Below are 16,567 nucleotides of genomic sequence, written 5' to 3'. Positions count from 1 at the left end.
AAGCTGAGCAATGCACCTTTCTGCCTCATGAGTGGTCTCTCAACTTCAGAATGGTGAAGGAGATTTTCCATCACTGGAGCCAGGCTTGCTGCAACCTGTTTGCATCACCCCTGAACAAAAAGTGCAGCAGCTACTTTGCCCTAAACACCCTGCAGGGGGAGTCTCCAAGAGATGCTGTCCTTCATGACTGGCTCTCCGGACTGCTCTGTTCCTTTCACCCTTTTCCACTAATACCTCTTTTCTTAAAGAAAGCTATCAGGTTGAATAGCATGGTGATCCTCATTGTTCCATTCTGGCCTCGACAAGTGTGGTTCCCCTTTCTTTGGCCTCACCTAATTCACCACCCATGGACTCTGGACCTGTATCCAGATATTCTGTCCCATCCACAGGGACTTGTTCACCCCAGTCTCCAAAACCTCAAGCTTACAGTTTGGTTCATCCAATTCCATTGATTGCCAGGCAAGATAACCTGTCCTCTCCAGTCCGAAAAACTTTAATAGCTTCCCATAAGCCTTACACTAGGAGACTTTACCACAGTAAGTAGAAAAGCTTCACATTTTTGGCATGTGATAATAATATTGACTCTTTCTCTGCACCAGTTGAAAAGGTGTTGGAATTTTTAGCTATGCTTTTTGAGCAGGGAGCATCTTCTACTGTTAAAGTCCAGCTAGCTGCTATTTCCAACTTTCATTATGGTTTTCAAGAGCACACTTTCATTTCTCATAGGTTGTGCAAAGTTTTTATGAAAGGAGCCTTGAGGTTAAAACTCCTTTATAAGGATCCTGTTATTCCTTGAGACATTAATTTGGTTCTACAGTCTTTGGTCCATTCCCCTTTTGAGCCAGCAGCTACTTGTGACTTGAAGTCCCTTTCATGGAAATCCATTTTTCTGGTAGCCATTACGTTTACCAGAAGAATTTTGGAGATTCAAGTGTTATCTTCAAATCCTCCATGTTTGATTTTTCATAAAGACAGGGTTTCACTAAGAAAAAACCCATCCTTTCTTCCTAAGGTGGTATCTGAAACTAACATTAATCAATGTATTAATTTACCAGCCTTTTTTCCTAATTTCTCCAATAAGGGAGAGTATTGTTTGCACTTGTTAGATGCTCACACGCAATTGTGTTTTTATATCAGCAGAACAAAGTACTTCAGAAAGTCAGACCAGTTATTTGTCTCCTTTTTGGGTCCCTGCATGGGTAAACCAGTTTTAAAGGTTACCGTATCTAAATGGTTAAGGGAATGCATAACTTTCATCTACAAAAAGAGAAACATTCAATTACCTGCACCAGTGAAAGCACATTCTACTAGGGCAATAGCCACTTTTGCTGTCTTTCACTCAAGGCCTTCCCTGGATAAAATATGTGCAGCAGCAACCTGGGATACTCCACATACCTTTATCATTACAAATTGGATCTGTTCTCCAGGGGAAGAGTGTCCTTTGGTTCTATGGTGCTCAGGAATATCCTTCCATAAGGCCTCCCAAGATATAAGTTAGCTGGGACTCTGTCCCATAGGTCAAGGATAAAGGAAGATTGACAACATGAGATAAAGGAGTTATGGACATACCATAGCAGTCCATCTGTGTTGTTGATCCTCATTTATCCTTGACTCCCCACCCACCCACCATCCCCCTCCTTTAGGCTTCATGGAGGAATGAACTCTAGTTTTGGTTATCTGTTATTTCATTTATGACTTGGACAAAGCCTCTATAATTGCAACAGAGCTGTCTTTGCTGTCTTCCTTCATAGCTGCAAATTCGATCTGAGGTAATCTAGAGAGGGGCATTCTGGGTATGGACTTGGCTTGAGAGTTTTTGGTTCTCACGATCTAGTATAAGAGGCAAGCCAGTTTCGAGGGTTGGAACCGAGTCTGACAGGTTAAGGGTAAATGAAAATTGTCAACACAGATAGAACGTTATGTTGAGTACATAACTTCTTTTTTATGAAATTGGATAAAATAACTTCCCATAGTGTCTCTAGTTGTCTGTTTATACTGTCAATGAGGTCTATGATGTTAACTAATGCATTTATGCATACACAGTGTTGAGTCATTACATATATTAGTAAAGTCAAGAAAAACAGTTTGGTTGAATCGCTGCATTAATAGGATTAACAACAGAAGAAAAATACATTCCACCAAGCTTTGTGTTCCTTATCAGATCCAGTGCTACTGGATCTTTTGTATTTCTGCTAATCAAATAGTCCCCAGCTATCAGAACAAAGGATCTAAATCGTCATCAGCAATTAAGTCAAACATGATAGAAAGATAGGTTCATTCGTTAGTGACCTCCCCACCTTTGGAACCGACTTGTGTGGCAAATCAAGCAACATGATACATTACCTTCCTTTAAACTAGAACTGGTTGACAGCAACAACGCTGATACTTTTTCTATACTCTAAGCATGTCTAACTTTTCAAATTTGCTCTTATATTCTGCTGTGTGGTACCTGTAACATCCTTAAAAAAGGAGACACATTCTAAGGTGGATATTGGCAAGGTCCCAAATGTCATTTACCTTGTATGTCCTATAATCCTATTCAAAAATTATGTTAGTCTTATAGACAAGCTTAGGATATAATAATCTTAACATCAAATCTTTCAGAACTAGTATATAATCTCAGCTTAATTTCAGAGTTTAAAATCAGTAATAAGATATTTTTAATTGTATCCAGAAATTGAAAGGAAAAATTAATATAACTTATCCGGAAACACTGAAGCTAATATACAGCCACAGCATAATGCACATACCTGTATAGAAAATGTTTTGTTGGATCATAGGGCTTGATTAGTGGTATAGGGCTGTAGTATTCCTTTTAAAGCTGGGCATTTTTCTGGGGAGTTTATTAGCGTATCAGCTGTAATAAGTTGATAGTAGTTGAGGTGGATTTTAAGTTCCAACCAGTTAAGGCTTTTTAGTGCTAAGCAATGGTGGGTTTTTGAGGACTTTTTGTTTGCAAATTTTGTTATAGGCAGTCTCTAGTTTATTTCTGATGGTTAAGTTAAGATTTGTAAAGATGAGTGAGATGTAGAGAAGGAATGGAAGTATGTTTGTGCTATGTTTTTTACAGAGTTATTAGCATGGACCTTCCTAGCCCTGTAAAGGAATCCTAGTTTCCAGTTTTTTTCTTTTTTTGACTATAGGGGTAGGTGTTGGTCGTATCTGAGATTATCATGAAGCATTACACCAAGGAGTATTGCCTGTTTGACACATTCTGTTTTTGCTTTCTTAGCTGATAAGATATGAAAAGATTGTTTTTGGTTTTAGTAGTTTTTAGGCATGAAATAACACATCAAATCTTCCAGAACTAATTACATCTCACAGACCCATATATTAATGAATGAAACACTGCATTCTGTAGCCTTTGAAAAACAAACATTGAAAAAGTACCATGATTTTTCTATTAGAAAACTAAAAATGTAAATACTACAGGTATTCAGAAGGACTTTAAGAAGTTTTATGTTTTATTCCGTACTTATTTCTTGAAGGTGACCTCTGCCAAGTCTCCAAAGGCATAATCTGATCAAATTCTGTTTGGAAGTCTGTGCTTAGAATGAATAGATTGAAGGAGCTAATACCAAATCAGGGGAACCTGATATTAATAATACATGTCAGTAGTAGAAAACAGTTGCAGATGTGTTATGTATCACAATTCAAGATTAACATGTTTCAAAAGTAATCTTGCATCACATATGAGAAGTAGAAATTGGCAACATGGAGTTATGGCAGTCACACTTTTAAAAGATCAGTAGGTCATTAACTTGACAGATAAGTCTTTAAGCCTATCTCCAAAGCAGTTGAAAGTAGGATGTTTTCTCATTTCCTTGGAACTTCCTCTGAATTATGAACACATGTATATATGCCTCCCACTCATTTCGGGTCTGAAAGCTAGTCTGATTTGGATAGCCCCATCCTGCCCAGGACAAATCTTGTTTTCTCTGCTTAAAAAATAATTAGACATCAGCCTGTTTAGTTAATTCTGGACAGAACATTGTCAGCTCAAAAGCAAGGCAAAGTTCTTCATACTTACTTAATCTCTGCCGGTCTTTCACCTTAGGAAAAAGAAGACACTGAAACAATGACTACTCCATGAAGATCTGTAGTGCTTTATGTGACGCCCATTCCCTGGCCCAGCAATCAAGGAGCCTCAATCCTCACCACTAACACCAGAGAGGGCAACTCATATATGAGGAAAGGATTACAAATACACACAGAAAAGTGCAATTGCCCTTAAGAGCACACAGAGATCACAGTCAGTCTGGGGATGGTCACTCCCTTGCACCCCAGGTCCCCAATCAGACTCCCCACTGGCACAGCTATAGGGTCCAGATAGCCTAGCTGGGCAAGCTAAAATCTCCAGCACCCTCTCTGTCCAACCAGTGCTTCATGTCCCTCCCGAAGTAACTGACACACCTTCCCTTTGAGATAAGAGTTTACACAACCACACAGACACTTCTGGGGAAGGCTAGCACAGGTTCTCCAGCTGTGCCCCTTTTACCCAGACTATACGGTAGTAATTACTGCCAGTACCCAGCTAATATTTATCAGCTACTCAAAGGCCCTTAAAAGGGTGTCCATTTATTACTGTGCAATATTATTATCCAGTTGGTAGATGTGACTAAACAGTCAAGGCTTATTAGAGTGACGTGGTACAATATTCACTATAAATATGCAATGTACTCTAGAGCTTAAATTATCTCTACACAAACCAGCCACAGTTAAAAGGTTTTAAATATTTAATAATAAATAATTAAAACCACAAGACAATACTTTCTACTCTGTACTCAGTGCTAGTCAATAGTTCAGATATCACATAGAAATACTTAAATTAATTCAGTAGTACAGTTTTGACATAGCAGAAAAACACTTAGTCTAATCTTTCTAATTCCTAGCTACTTCTAGGAGAAAACACAGTTCTACATACTACTTACATAAAGAGAGCATAAGGCAGTGCTGAGTTGGATGTCCAAGACAAAAATGCTTAATGCCTTCTGATTCTCTCTGTTTAAATTGCTACTGCAGTTCTGATAAAAATTACATCATCTTTTTACACTTTCTTGGTGTTCCCAAGCTACACATTAACTGTATTTACATTCTTAACATCTTCCTTTTGTTATCTTGCAGCTGGTCAGGAACAGAGCAATAAAATACATTTGCATGTTTAAATCTAGTAATTTAACTCTTGGTTAAAAATAGAAGGAATTTCTTCATCCAGACTTTTCGGCACCACTGCTACTTCAAAGGGTCACCACATGCTTTACTTTGGTCAGTAGCGTGCACTGGTGTCACATTTAATTCCAGTTCCACATGTAACAGTATTTCTTTACATTTAAGACAACAAGCCTGTAGTTTACATTTATATTTACAAATGACAGAATTATCTGCACAATTCTATCTGGCTAGGCTGGCAGCCTTCACCCTTCTCAACCAGTCTTCACACTTTACTTTAGAGAGGGCCACTGCAGAATAAATCATGATACTTGAACAGGATTCCAAGTGCTAGCTAGTTACCTCCTGAATGATAGTTGGGTCCTCGTTAGCATGGCCATATTAAAGGATATCCAATCCATATAATGAATTTTTAGATTGAGGTATTATATTGATCACAGATACTGCAGTCTAAGCTGTTCCTGTATGATTTGTACTGAGCAAAATTCATACAAACATAGTCTTTGAAATGTATCATTGTGTTTATCATAAAGCAATACAACAGGTAACCACTTTGACTATGTCTGCTTAGTAGCAAACAAGCACGTTCTCCCTTTCAAGGAGGAGATAAAAGCTTGATCAGATTTTCTGAAAGGAAAAGTTCTTCTGGCTAAACTTACATTGAGAGGTTATCCATCTCAGGAAACAATTTTCTTTTTGTTCAGATTGTACTTGCACCTTGGTCTTGTTCTTTTATTGCCCCAAAGTCTACAAACTATGCAGTCTTGGTTTCTTCTCTCTACTGTCTAAAGTTGCTGCAAGGTCTTGGGGCAGTGTAGTCTTGGTTCCTTCACAGTCCTTCCCTCTACTGTCTAGAGTTTATGCACCTGAGGAAATGCTTAGCATTAAAAATCCTCTGGCAATATAGAAACAAGACCCCCCCCCCTAAAAAAATGCAAAGCCATGCATTTAGGCTTCTTCACTTCGACCACCACCACCTCCTGTATTATTTTGATACCAGTATTGAAATAACATCCTCCTTACTACTAAGGCATTCTTTTTCCAATGCACATAAAATATTTTTCTTACATGCCATTGGCAGTATAGCTATATTTTCAGCGCATATGAAGTAAAAATATAAAATGTAGCTGCCTTAGTCCCTCTGCTAATCTCCAGGACTTGTTATTGTACCAAAGGTGTTTACATGTAATAGTTTTACATTGCAGTAAAAGTCTGTATTAGTATTGCATTCCCTAATCTGTTATTTCTGTTTTGTGTAATGTACTGTGGATTAGCTGTTGATTTAGCAGTGTAATTTAGAAGGAAAAAAACAACAAGCTGTAGACCAGATATGTCGTACTGACTTTACTTTTACTTTGATTTCCAAGCTAAACTGCAGACTTGATTTCCCCAAAGACATGTCATTGCCGTTTGACTCTATTAGAGCACTTGACCAGTGCGACATGTTTTGGTTAAGTTAAAAAAAAATACTAAAACCTAGTGAGAGTCATCTGCCTGTAATAAAGGCATTAAAATAATGTAAATTTTCTTTTCAAAAACATTAAATAATAATGTAAATTTTATTTAGAAAATGTCATGCTATCACAGAATATTACTTTTCCTTAGTGAGTGACTGTTTTTCATATAAGCATTTTCTTTTTATAAGGTTTCCTGCCATCTGCTCATGCTGTCACCTTTATACTTTTCATTTGTTATTTTTCATGCAGCTCTCAGTGATAAAATGAATTTTCCATGGTGTGAATATTATTCCAGATGACTTTTGGGTGCCTTGTAATGCTTATTTTTGATCACAAAATCTGAGTTAAAGTTAACCTTCCAACATTTATGAATTATTCGGAAGGTAACATTTTTCAGTATGCATTTTTAATGTAATTGCTGTACTTTCTGATGTATTCTGTAACATTTTAGTTGTACTATTGTGACTTACTAACCTTTTATTACAGAAAACAACATTGCTGCTTTGCTTTTAGTCACGTAAGATGACAATGTTTACAAACAAACTTTGTTCACTACTAGTTCTGGAATGAAAGTTGACATTGCACCTTTGTTGTTGTTATTTTTTGTTGCACTGCAGTCCTTTGACATACCCAGCGGTGAACAGGTACTCTTCCTCTTCTTTATCGTCCCAAGCATCGGCCGAAGTCAGTAACATTACTGGACAGTCAGAGAGCTCTGATGAAGTTTTCAACATGCAGGTATGACTCTGTGTATATATTTCACTGATTTTGCATTTACTCTTACAAAGTTTTTATCAAAGTATTTATCCACTGGTTCAGATGTAGTTTTACTTATTTATTTATTCATTTATTTATTTTTATAATTTGAAATATTCTTATTGGTTGTTTAGTGAAGTTTGAGTCTCTTCTGTTTCTAAAACAAATGATCTAGCATTGCGGGATTAACATCTGAGTTGGCTGATAGAATGAATGAGGAGTACTCAGAAACACTAAGTACCAGATGACAATGTTTTATGTTTTTTTCACTTATTGACATGCAATTTGTCTAAACAGTCTAGTTTTTTTGTCTGAGTTTTGGGGTGCAGATCTAGCCACATACTGTGAAACAAAGTGAAATTAAAAAAAAAAAAAAAAAAAAGAGAGAGAGAGAGACATCCTTGTGGTAATAGACAATTTGAATACGCTCCAGTATAACTTTAAACCAGCATTTTCTCAATGTTACTACTTCAAATGTCTGTGGTGGTGCAGCAGTAGGGTTGTTGCCTCATAGCAAGAGGTTCTCCTGTTCGATTCTCGGCTGGAGTGTGGGGAGTGCCTTCTGTGTGGAGTCTGCATGTCCTCCCCGCAGGTCAAGTGGTATTCTGAAAGACATGCATGAATGAGCGTGCCTTCGTTGAAGGTTGGGCATTGAGCTGGCAACTTGGCACCATAAAAATCTACTGCCAGTCATTAGCGGACTGGAGTTCCACTGTGGCGACCCCTAACCGGGAAAAGCCGAAAGACAAACAACAACAACTACTACCTCAAATGTCCTATTCATTTTCTTAGTGGCGTATGTTTGACCCACCAATTAAAAGTCTGAGTCCTGGTATTCCAAAAATGCAGTAGCAAATGGGCGGAGTAGATACAGAAGTTTTTACTTGATGATTTGTAATAAAAGCACTCTTTGTGTGACAGCCACAGACAATGCTATTAGAGAGTTTTCATATAACAGTAACTGTTTATTATCATACTGGCTATTTTAGATGGTCCAAAGGTACATTTAGTTCATGCAACCATGTGTCAGTACAGCACATGTGGTTAAGGTTACCAGATGCTGGCAAGCATCATCCTGTAGTCGTAGGTTTTATTCATTCAGTCTCCACTTATCTTTGGTACACGGCTATGAGCAATTCGCTTAACTAGACCAATGTTATCAGGTCACTTAGAAAAAATAGGGAATTATTATGATAAAAATATATTTACTTATTTAGTACATGATTATAAAAACAGTTGCTAAGAACATTTTTTAACCATATAATTAGCCAAAGTAGCATGTGAAAGAGATCTGTGAACAGCATTCAAATACAAATGAAGTTACACAATTCAAAACATAGTATTGACTATTAGTAATTTCTACAAAAAAGTAATGAACAACACACAGATCTGTGTAACAGTAAGGAATTATAGTATCTAATGAAAGAGTGAGTTGACAGGCATATTAGAAAGAAAAAGGTAACAGAATGAAACAAACTAGTAAACTTTAATGTGTCAGTTTAACATTAAGAAGGAACAATAATTATGGCTTGCAGCAGTTCTGGAGCTGAAAGTCCAATTCATATAAATTCTAAAGGAGGAAACAAACTCTTGGGGGATATTGTGCCCAAGTCATATTTAAGTAATGCTAATAAATATAGAAAACTAAAGTCATATGTAATCATGAGGACATTCCATTCACTTCATTCCAACTAAAATTGTTTCTAGTTTAGTTTTAAAGGCTTTGTGACTTAGAATGGATTTCAGCTAATAAGGCAATATTTTATCAAAAGATGTAACAAGTTAGACAAGACTCTTTATACAGAAATGTCCACAGTTCAGCAGTGCCATTGTCATATCGCATAAGAGATTACTGCAATACCCAAAATGCCATTTTAAAGAGAGGAGCTGGACACTAGTCCATGAATGATAGGTTGTGCAATAAGGAAGATAACACAAAACCTGAATTTTTGATGATGACAGGAATGCAGTGGGTCAAATGAAATAAGTAAAATAACATTAATAATAATCACTCTGTCATTAAAAAGAAAATGATGCCATAGACAAACACAGCATGTATTTGTTTATCCATGTTTGTTAATTGGGCAAATTGATCCAAAGTGGACCCTTTTCAATTATAACCTGTACATTCAAAAGAAAATGAACTTTGCAGAGATACACATGACAGATATTGCTAATAAACAGATTGTATGCATACAAGGATAATGTCCGTGCATAATACAGTGTTAAATGCTATGCTTAGTGCAACAAAAACATTTATAACCTAGCTAAACTGCACAATGGTCATAAAACACCCAGGGGTACATGTGATGCTTAATGTAAGCAAACAAAAGGGTAATGTGATATTGTTTGTAAGGGTTAGTAGCGCTAAGAAGATAATGCATAGTAGGACTGAAATGGGAGACTGAAAGGCAGACAGTAAGTGTACATAATGGTGGATGTATCAGTAAAACAGCTGTATTAAAATATGTTGTACTGGTTACTGTCCTCCTTGGGTTTAGTCACATAGCTTACAGAAAAGAGATTGTTTGGGGCGAGTTGGAAGAGAAATGAAATGCTGTTTAATTTAGAAACCTGCTATATGCTACAGATATGTGTAACCTAATTGTCCTTTTGATTACAGCCAAGCCCGTCTACCTCAAGTTTGAGTTCCACACATTCTGCCTCACCTAACATAACAAGTTCAGCGCCATCTAGTGCTAGAGGTATGCCTTCAGGAAAACTTAGGATTACAGCATCTTCATGATGGTATTGATATTAAAAGTAAAGTTTGTTTGCATTTTTGTATATAGCCTCTCCCCTGTTGCCAGAGAAACCTAAACATTCCAGAGAAAATTCCTGCCTGTCTCCAAGAGAAAGACCTTGCAGTGTCATTTATCCAAATCCTTCAGAGCCTCCACAGGTAACCAGACTGCTTTACATTTCCACTGCATTTACATGCACATTGCTTTTATAAATTGTCATTTTTTTTTTGTTTGTTTATATTTGTTACTCATAACTTTTTTGTTTATTGTTGACAAAACTGTTTAAAGAAATTCCAAATGAATGAAGCAGTCTCAGTCAGTAGGTAATAATCCAAAGGATTATGATTGGATCTCCAATTATAACCAACTTACTATGTGTTTCAGACATGGATACCAAGAAATTCACCTTCAGAGCAAAGCTTGATCAATGAATCTTAGCATTTAAGTTGCGAACATATGATAAGGGCTATGATTGGTGAGACCTGATCAATAATTCTTTGTAGTGTATGGAGCCTCTGAAGAATGAATAGCTTTAAACACTGCTAGACATATCATTCCGCCACATGTTTTGTTTTTTATAAATGTGGCAGTGGAAAGTATCTAATGTCATTTAAATCTATCTTAACTTATGCCTCTCTCTTTGCCATTTGCTACTGTCTGTCATTAATCCCCAGTGTGAGACACAATATTAACAGTGCTTAGCGGTACTTAATCAAAGTTTGTTACGCATCTTTTTGGTGTCAGAGATATTTTAGAGATGAAAATCTCTGACGTTTACCCATTGAATGCAAACCATTTGAAATACAGTAGTAGTGCACACGAGAAGTGGTTAGGCCTTAAATTAGCATCCCTGATCACAGAAAGGTGATAAAAAGTTTGTAATTTCCCATTATTGCAGTGTAATTGTAGCACTCCATGCGCTTTTTATAAATATACTGTAGATATTCTGTGTCGATGTCACATTACAGCAGACCTGTGCATTTACAGACTAATCATCAAACAGTAACGTTGGAGTTCATTGCATGTTCAAGGCTTGTCATTCCAAAGAGTGAGCAGTACATTGGGAGAGATGTTTTAAGCAACATCCCACTTTTTGAGTTGTTTTCTTGTTTAAGGATTATGTAATATTTACATCATATTGCTCAAGAATGCCTGATTTTGCAAAACATCCCTGATTTGGGCTCATATTTTTGCCCCGTCTTAAAATTTTTGATTTTATGGTAAACCATTGCGGACTTCAGTCCATCAGTAAAGCCAGGCATTATAGTTTCATACTTCTCACTGTTCAGAAAATGCATGCTCGTGCAAACCTGACATTTTTTATTAATGTTCCACGTGAATTAGTGTAATATTTAAAAATTGTCCCTGATTTCTACCATTGCATCCCATTATTTGTTGGCTATTGTCCAGAATTCTTGAGTAAAGAGGTTGAAAAGTATGATTTAACCTAGGCGAAACCAGAGCCTGCCAGGCCACATAGGAAACTTTTAAACCATCTGTACGAGTGACAGAAGATGCTAGAACTTAAGGCATGGAGCAAAGTCCAAAATAAAAAAAAAAAACACACACACGTGTGTGTGTGTGTGTGTGTGTGTGTGTGTGTGTGTGTGTGTGTGTGTGTGTGTGTATATATATATATATATATATATATATATCTGTAATGTGGACTTTGTCTGGCATTTTATCACGAAGAATTAAGGTTAATGATCTTGACCTTGTAATCTTGATTTGATTCCTTCGGGTTTTTGAGACAGTTTTAAGCTGATAGTACTTCTGTGCCACCTCTGAAAAAATTATCTTGCACCTAGTAGCTTTATTAACTAAGAAATAAGTTAAATGAACACTGTCATACAGGTTATACTTTTAACATTCATATTTGTCACAACACTTCATTTGAGGAAGTATTACAAATTATGGTGAGGCATAAATATCAGTTGTTGGAGTTCTACTAGAGTTACTAAATTGCCATTCATTTTCTTTGAGTTCAGGCAGAATTTCACCCCGGTACCTTATTTGTAATACTTAAAGCTCATTAAAAATTATTCTTTAGGTAAGTGCATTTAGCAAGTTATCAGCTGGATGAATTGACTAAAATGGTATCATAAGTAAGTGTACTTTAATTGAATTCACTAAACCTAGACTACTTGATTAAGACTGAAAACCATTCTTACAAACACTGGCTAATCTACAATGTATGTACTGTAACTGTATACTATGTATGTATTCTACCTATGTTCCAAATTTCAGCTGTACACCACAAATCTGTTAAGTACCTTTATTTTTAAATTAGTATTTTTTTTTGTTTGTTCTCTCCACTGTAACTGTTGATGTGCTGCATACCACTGTAAAAACATGTCTTTTGTAATTTGTGTGTACACTGATCATGTCTAAATGTGTCTGTAATTTTTCTATGTGGAACTTTTCTCCCCGGGCCTCTGCTGAAAAAGGGCCTTTTCGGCTCAGACACCCCCCCCCCCCCCGGTTAACAAATGTAAAATAAAATAAATAAATAAATTCAGTTTCTTTGCTAACCATATAAGAGAGGTAGTTCTTCACGTACCTTCTTAACCATGACCTAAGTTACAATGAAAATAAGTCCAGCATGTCTATGTACATATCAGAGTAGCCAGTGCTCGGACATATGTTTGAAGGTTTTAATAAATCTGACCATCCACGGAAAGTCCAAACACATATAGGAAGAACACAAAACCTTTACTCAGACAGTGACCGAATTATCATTAAACCAGAGACTTAATTGCAGAAGCTTTAATGACTAGTCAGCTCTGTTGTACAGAGGAACAATTCCCTGACCATGACACCATTGGCCTGGGTTCATTTAGCTGCTTGTGTGCTGCAGGAGCTGACCAGGGAGAGAGAATTGTTAGAGTAATCTTTCCTATCTGTGGTGGCAGTGGGGGGGGGGGGGGGGGTGCATGCCCAAAGACTGACGGAGATGCTTTTCATTTTAATGGGACGGGATGAATTTTGAGGGGATACCTCTTACAAAAGTGCTAGAAAATCTATCATGTTTGCCTACTGAATGTAAGCCCCCCTGCAATACAGTGGAAGTGTATATGGCAAGTGGATGGGCCATAAATTAACTCCCTCAGTTCTCTGAGTAAGGATGTCGGAAGTACTCCCACTACTCTCCCCTCATGGCCAGGAGTGAATGGAACATGGAACTCTCACCTCAGGGAGGGGGATAATCCACTTGGGTGGGCAGGAAATAACCTCAGTGGTTACTGGGTTTTTGGGATGCCAAAAATAGGGGAAAAAAAGAATGTCTGAAGCCACCCTTCTAGGTTTTACCCACATTCATATCATTCTGCTATTAGAAATGTCTGACAGAACCAACAGCCAGCAATAAACGGCTTCATTATATTGCTGTTTCTTAACAATATACAATTTTAAAATAAAAGGATGACATACTATTTCACATGAATTTATTTTAAGAAAATTCACATTAATACAGCTCTTTTTAATTATGTAGTACTACTGTTTAATTAGTGACCATGGTTTGGGGCATTTGTCTTGGATTCTTCAAATAAAAGGTTAACAGATGTGTCACATGCATGCTTAACCCTTGTCCCTCTGCAGAGGATACCTTCATTTGTAAGACTCCCTGTATTCACTCTACATTGCTAATAGATGGAATACCAATTCAATCTTCTCAACTATACAGATTTTCGCAGAATGTCCAGATTTTTGACTCATATTTTTGGTCCATTTTTCAGAAAATGCATGTTAATGCAAAACCTGTTATTCTATCAACTTTCCAAGTTTGTAAAAGCAATATTTAAAAATTGTCCCTATTTTTGGCCTTTGTCCCACTTTTATTTATGGCTTTGTCCAGATTTCTTGATGTTCTTCGTGTTTCACTGTTGCAGTCATCACTTTTGGGTTATCTGCTTGCAGTAGCCCTCAGTCGGCCTGATTAACAAAGTCTTGGGTCCTGCGTCGGTTGCTGTCCCTTCTTTCATGACGTCAGGTCATCAGGGGTATAAAACATGCAGCCGACGCCATTACATCAGTCTTTCTTGCCATGTGGTGCCCGAAGCAGAAGCAGTTCACAAGTGCCAGTCGGCTGACTCCTATAATTTTCATTTTCGAGTTTCAGAACTGAAGTCTTCAACTAAAGCTAAGTACCCTATTGGGGAAACTTTTTCTTGCTCCTTACTGATGTCAGTAAAAGTTAATTGCATTACTTGTGGAAAGCAAATACCTCCTAAAGACCAGGAAAAGTCGAACAGACAAACAACAACTGTATTCCTTGCCTAGGCCATGACCATAACGTACCGTGCTGTCAGTTTTGTGCTTTATTTAATCAGCGCACTATCCGTCGTCGGTATATTTTCGCCTCAAAATATTTCGGTTCTCTATATAATTATCCAGAAATGTCGTCGGTTAGCCATCCGACTACTGGGATCCCAAAAAATGCAAGGATAAAGACATAGACAGGCCGCCGAGGTCCAATACTGCCGACGATGCTTCTCATAAGCCAGTCGCCAGTTCACCGGTACTCAGTAAGGCGCTTTCACAGCCCCTGATACTCGCTACTTCTGATTCGCAGGCCTCTACTGAGACCCATTCGGAGTTTGGTATGCCACAAGATGCTTCAACTATTGAACCTGCGGATGTCTCTACCTTGGATGGGTCCAGAGCCGCTGTGCAGGCACCGGCTTCTGAGGGTGTATTCAGGCCTACGGACTTGTACATTAAACCGACACCTCCTTCTTTTAGGCCTAAATCTCGAACCATGCTTAAAAAACTGACACCCAGGCCGCATGCTCAGGCCTATTTGCCTAAAAAAAAAAAGCAAATGATAAGAATGGCTGAAGATCTTATAACTCTAATCAGGGGAAGCCAGCCTTCCCCTTCTAAGAGACCTAGGACTGAAGTTGTTTATGAATCTTCTGACCAGGATTCTGATTTTTCTGATTCTTCTGATGATCTGGATTTGCCCTTATCTGCTTATGAGGATACTGATGCAGAGGACTCTATTCCCTCTGCTTCCCCTCCAGAGGATTTTTCTTTTGGTGAGACCTTACATACTCTAAGGGAGCATTTCCACTGGGAAAGCCAGGATTTTTCTGATTCAAAAAAGAGGCTTAGGGATTTCTTACTCCTGTCTCAGCATAGGCCTTTAGCTATTCCTCCAGTACTAGACATTGTTGATGATGCTTTTTCAGAATCTAGTTTGACCCCTAATTCCTTGCCTCCTGCTCCCAGAAAACCTGACAGATATTACAGGGTTCCTGATTCACACAAGTTCCTTTTTAAAAATCCTATTGCAGATCCAGAGACTATTTCACAGGGACCCAAGGGCATTAAGGCTTCTACTGCTAAAAATCCTACCCCTTCTGATAGAGACTCCAGGGCGCTGGATAGATGGGGTAAGAAGGTTTACACTTTTTCATCCTTGGCCATTCGAGCTTTAAACTGCCAGTTCCATATGTTAAAGTATCGACAACATGTTATTGGATTGATTAAACAGAAAATTATGTTGATTCCTGACTGTGCGGAAAATAAAGAATTACAGGATTTAATGCATTCTGCTGAACAAGTTGGAAAACATACTTTGCAGTGTGGATTTGATTCTTTAGAGGCCTCTTCCAGGGCTGCTTACTGGTTCTGTGCTCAGACGGCATGCTTTGCTTAAGGAGCAGTCTTTACCTGATCATATTAAAGCTAAATTGTTTGATGCTCCCTTAAATCAGGACCGCCTGTTTGGCAACAAGGCTGAGGAAGTTCTTAAAAAGAAGGAAGATAAAGCTAAATCCATGCAAACTGTTAAAGATTTCTTACAAGTTCAGCCTCCTAGATTTAGTAGGCACTGGCCCTCTAAGAATTGGTACTTTCCAGCCTCTTCAAGGTCTTCTCAAGCCATACCCAGGCATAGCAGAAACCCTAGGTTTCAGTCCCAGGGGACAGACAAAACTAAGCAGTGAGGGTTTCTGCACCCAAATCAGGGAGTAGTAAGACTTCCCCCTATGGAAAACAGTCTCAATGACTTGCTTCTAAAACTTCCAAGCACTTCCCAACTGAATGATCCTTTAGGCGGAAATATTGGTCTACAGGCCCTCATTACCCAGGACAAATGCGTTTTAAATATAGTGTTCCAAGGATACAGATTTCACTTCCACACCTTACCAACACCAAGAGGGTGGCCAGATCTACCCCCAAATCAGTTGTCAGAGGCCCAAAATCAAGTACTCCCTCTTAAGCATGGGGGCTATTCAGTTGGTACCAGAAGAGGAAAAAGAGACAAGGGTTCTAATCAAGACTTTTCCTGGTACCCAGAAAAGGCAATACGTGGCATCCTATCCTGGGCCTTTCTACTCTAAATACCTTTCTGGTGATTCCAAAATTCAAGATGCTGACTCTTCACCAGCTGCTTCCTATGCTAGGCAAAGATGCGTGGTTGGCAACACTAGACTTAAA

At 38.0% G+C, this 16,567-nt stretch overlaps 1 protein-coding gene across 2 annotated transcripts in view; it reads left to right on the top strand.

The window, feature by feature from the left end:
* DOCK4 (dedicator of cytokinesis 4) overlaps positions 1-16,567 on the top strand; it is a 3,006,016-nt gene that overhangs the window by 2,855,753 nt on the left and 133,696 nt on the right. For both annotated transcript variants that reach the window (XM_044088673.1, XM_044088674.1), the window contains 3 exons: positions 7,244-7,364; positions 10,006-10,087; positions 10,175-10,284. In XM_044088673.1, coding sequence (XP_043944608.1) covers positions 7,244-7,364; positions 10,006-10,087; positions 10,175-10,284 — 313 coding nt within the window. The remainder of the gene's footprint in view (positions 1-7,243; positions 7,365-10,005; positions 10,088-10,174; positions 10,285-16,567) is intronic.

The sequence above is a fragment of the Protopterus annectens genome, chromosome 11.part0 (assembly GCF_019279795.1).
Source record: "Protopterus annectens isolate FY-2018-M chromosome 11.part0, PAN1.0, whole genome shotgun sequence".
In the NCBI taxonomy this organism is placed as follows: domain Eukaryota; kingdom Metazoa; phylum Chordata; order Ceratodontiformes; family Protopteridae; genus Protopterus; species Protopterus annectens.
The sequence above is the reverse complement of the archived record's forward strand: the minus strand, read 5'-3'. Positions and strand labels throughout refer to the sequence as shown.